A 4,397-nucleotide genomic window follows, 5' to 3' on the forward strand; every position below is an offset into this window, starting at 1 on the left:
GAATTTTGAGTTGGGTTTTTACAACAATTAAGGTAAATAAAAATGAATTTTATCTATTTATATGAGAAGAAATGTTTTGTTGTAAATGTAGTTGGAGATGTGTTGAGATCATATGAAACAACAACTGCATCACTAGTGTGGTCTGATGAGGTTTACAAGCGAAGCGAAGTGAAGATTTAGTCATGTATGGGTAGACCTTATAGTCATATGGAGATGTATTTTGCCTATTTGACTGTTCTGAATGGGATTTCTGTATATAACTCTTCTGCTATTTAGATTTATGATGTATTTAAATTCTATTTTCTTTATATTTGCTCCAAACTTATACAACGGTATATAGAATGTGGAACAGACTTCCACCTAATGTTGCTAGCAACTAGTAACCATAGGTAGGGAGAACATGGATGCACTAATCCACTGGATACGTGCTATTGTTGAGGTGAATGGTATTGTAAAATGGTGAATAGGATGTGGGACGAGATGGAGCCTAGTAACTATGAGTGTTTTCTAGCAGGTTCAAATGTGTAGAAACTTTTTATTCTCATCGTGGAAATCCAAAATTGGTTTTTGCGCAGTTTTTTCTTCCTGATTAGTGTTTTTTTTGGTGCAGCATATGTTTAGTTGCAGTCCTCAACGTGTGGCTGCTTGTTAGTTATGTGTTTACCAAGTTGAGTGATTCATTAATAGATACTTGTGAAATGATTTGTTTGTTTCAATAGTTGAGACCTCTGTGTGTGTCCATGCCTTACAATATTTGTGCGAGTTTCAAGTTATTTTTTTTATAAACCAACACAGGTTATTGGTATTGGTGTGGTCAAACATAATGAATCATAGTTTGCAATTTTTCTTGCAGTTGAATTCTGACGAAACCAATTACGGTTTCATCCTATTTATGATGAAACCGAAAATTGGTTCCATCGTATTTATGATGAAACCATAATTGGTTCCATCTAATCTTGTCCTTACTTAAATTGAATTTTTTTTATGAGTTTGAATTGTTGTTGTGCTTGATAATGGATTAGATGTATGCTAGGATTTGTTACATGAAATTGAAGAAAGGGCCTGAAAATGGTTAGTTTTTGTATGTGCATATAGGCTCAGGAGTGGGATACTTGCTCTGTTGGATGTCATTTTGGACATAAAAGTGGAGATGATAAGACGCCGGATGCTTCATTTGGTCAACCTGGTAATGGAGTGCCTGGGATTCTTCGGACAGTGGAGTCATCGCATTATTATTCAGAGAATAACGTTGCTCCGGCACGAGAGTGGGTAAGCACAATCCAAAATGTATTTTTAGAAATAAGATTGATGCACTAGCTAGTCTTGTTAGTTTGATAGTTCAGACTTTAGACGATGAAAATTTGCAAGATTGTGGATATATGTGAGGCGCTGAATTAGAAGTAATCTCCTTTGTGACTTGATAACCGTTCCAGTAAGCATTAAATGAACACTGCTAAATTGAAAATATCTATTTAGCGTTCACAGGCATCCCTACAAGTCTTAATTTTAGGCTACAAAAGTTAACCTTAGCACATCATAATGAAACTACTGGCGAGTAACCATCTTTGACATCAACTGTGTCTTATTGTTGTTACCACTCCAGAACTATCAAGAGTTGCTAAAGACTAACGTTTGTTATAATTTCTTTTGTATTAGGAAAGGGTTTAAAGTTGTAATGACAACTAGTCTCTCATCAGATGTTCCTGTTGGTTATTTTTCGTGGGCTGAGTATGACATTATGGCACCCTTACAACCAGAGATAGAAAAGGCCCTTGCGTCTGCCTTCATTTCCGACTGTGGTGCCCGAAACTTCCTTTTGCAGGCCCTTGAGATGCTTGAGAAGTCAAATATTCCAATACATTCCTATAGTGGTTGCCATCGGAACCGTAATGGAGGTAGAAATCATACATATTACTCTGTATATCGTATCCCATTTTGGTGCCTTATTTTGAAACTTTTGTCCAGCTCCTAGGTGGGGTTTATAAAATCATGTTAGAATTATATGCTTAGTATTGTCTGGTTGGCTTGTGAAGAGTTTTTAATTCTATTAGAGACATAGACCACAAAAGTTTAATTTAGCAACTCCGTAAGTGCATGCTACAGTTACAACATTTATATTATTATTCGACAACCTAGCATGTATCTTCTATTGCCTGTTGTTGCTAATAGATAATAGTTTGTTGAGGCTCTTGACGACTAAAATAGGATACCTGTTTTTAGCAATAAACTTTGCACCTGCAATGTCAAATCTCTTGATATATAGTGGTCATGTTTGCTTAACTATTCACCAATCACGTCAAGCTTTCTAGATGTTCATATGGGTATCTTTTGTTATTCATAGTGTACAATTAAATAATAAACTTTCTAGGACATATAAGTTAGTAGACAAGGAAACTTTTTTTAGGTGATCAACTTGATTTTCGATTGGTGATCAACTTGATTTTGGATTGTCTATTGAGAATTTACTTTTTGTTCATTCTTGAGTATTTAAGTTGTATCACTGCTTGCTAACATTAATTCACTTTGTTGCAGGATGACACTCGGTTCGCACCAATTATGGTTTCATCTTATTTATGATGAAACTAAAACCAGTTTCATCGTATTTATGATGAAACCAAAACCGGTTTATGATAAAACCAAAACCGGTTTATGATGAAACCAAATTTGGTTTCATCTAATTTTTGGTCGGTGGTGGTGGACGGTCGTGGTGCTTGTGGCGGTGGTGCTGGTTTTGGGCGGTGGTCGGCGGTGGTGGTCGGCGGTGGTGGTCAGCGGCGGCGGTGGTGGCCGGTGGTCGATGGCGGAGGTGGTGGTTGGCTGCGGCGGTGGTCGGTGGCGGCGCCTGTGGGCGGTGGTGGTGCCGGTGGCGGTGCGGCATGTGTTGGCGGTGGTGGTGATTTTGGTCGGTGGCGGCGATGTGTGGTGGTCGGTGGCGGCGGCGATGTGTGGTGGTCGGTGGCGGCGGCGCCAGTGGTGGTGGTTGCGGCGGTGGCGGTCAGTGGTAGTGGCACGGTGGTGGTGCTGCTGTGGTGTGTTGTTGTGAGAATATAATAAAAATTAAAGATGGAGTTGATTTTTAGGTTTTTTTGGGTGATTTAAATTAGAAGGGTAATATTGACAGTTTATGTTAAATGCGGTTTTTGTGAATAGTTTGTTTTATTGGAGTTTTTGTACATAAATAGTGACACCTATGGGATTATAACTCGGGGCCTGTTATCAGTTTATGCTCTTGCGGAATCCAAGGATAAAGGTAAACCTTAGTTAAAAGCTATGTAACACTGATGAAATGGATAACTGTTGCCCCTGGATCAAAGAGCGAGCACACTCAAAACAGAGATACAACTAAATCTAACACGCGAGCACACTCAAAACAGAGATACAACTAAATCTAACACCTAATCCAATGGATTTGATGGTGGACAAATAGAAGAACATATTCTTTAATGATCTTTCCACCTCACTATGTTTTTCCTTTTATGTTTGTGGTTTTGCTTTGAGAGAGAAAAGGGGCTGGTGTTGTGTGATATCTATCCACAAATAGTCTAGTCTTGAGGGAATCTCTTACTAACTTCAATGCAATATGGGTACCTTTAAAAAGCTGTATGTCCTCTTCTCCACTACCGGCCATCGCTCTCTCACTCTCTCGGATCAGTAAAGGAGAGAGCATATTTATGGGTATGTGTTGCTTATCACAGCTTAGTATAGTGGATTAAGCGAAGAACACTGATAGTCAAGTCAATATATTCTCTTCTTCTTTAGGTCCATGTCACATTTTGAAATTAGTCAAACCTTCACAAAATTATTTGTTTCATTCTATCATGTTATGTGTACAGCAAAACACTGAGTCTTGTTATTAGGAGGGAAAAAACGGATTGAGGAGGGAAAGATTTTATCAAATTCTAGTCAACAATCGGTCAAAATAAAATATTGATGAAAATAAATAATCTTTTTTGAAATACCCAACCTACCCTTAATAAACTTCCATCATATTATATTAGTATTCATCTTTTCGTCTAGGAAAAGAAAAAAAGAAAAGAAAAAACCCTAACATTTTCAAGTGCGAATTTTCAAAATTGCAACATGGTACACGAAGATCTCATTAACTACCAAAGATATCAAGAATACCACTTTCAATGTACAGGATTAGTGAATCACTCATACATTAATGGGCGATTAAGTTTATACCATGATCTTCAAAGGATTAGTTAGTTTATAGCCTGATCTTCACGTGATTAATTGGAAAAAACTTTATGTCGTAGTCGGTGGTGTATCTACCATGTACAATCTGTCGGAGAAGAAGAAGATTGAAGCTTTTCCGTACGTTCTTACTTAAGAGTTGTTTGTTTGGTAAACCTAACACTAACTGCAATTAAAATCAGGGACATTATAGGCATTTC

The 4,397-nt window shown here is 37.7% G+C and overlaps 1 protein-coding gene across 1 annotated transcript; it reads left to right on the forward strand.

The window, feature by feature from the left end:
• The first annotated feature begins 400 nt into the window (after window positions 1-400).
• Window positions 401-2,537, forward strand: LOC113312785 (glycoprotein 3-alpha-L-fucosyltransferase A-like). Its single transcript, XM_026561520.1, has 4 exons — window positions 401-439; window positions 1,096-1,265; window positions 1,657-1,895; window positions 2,533-2,537. Exons 1-4 carry the CDS (start codon window positions 401-403, stop codon window positions 2,535-2,537), a joined length of 453 nt encoding a protein of 150 aa, XP_026417305.1.
• Window positions 2,538-4,397: the final 1,860 nt, after the last annotated feature.

The sequence above is a fragment of the Papaver somniferum genome, chromosome 9 (assembly GCF_003573695.1).
Source record: "Papaver somniferum cultivar HN1 chromosome 9, ASM357369v1, whole genome shotgun sequence".
NCBI classification, from domain to species: domain Eukaryota; kingdom Viridiplantae; phylum Streptophyta; class Magnoliopsida; order Ranunculales; family Papaveraceae; genus Papaver; species Papaver somniferum.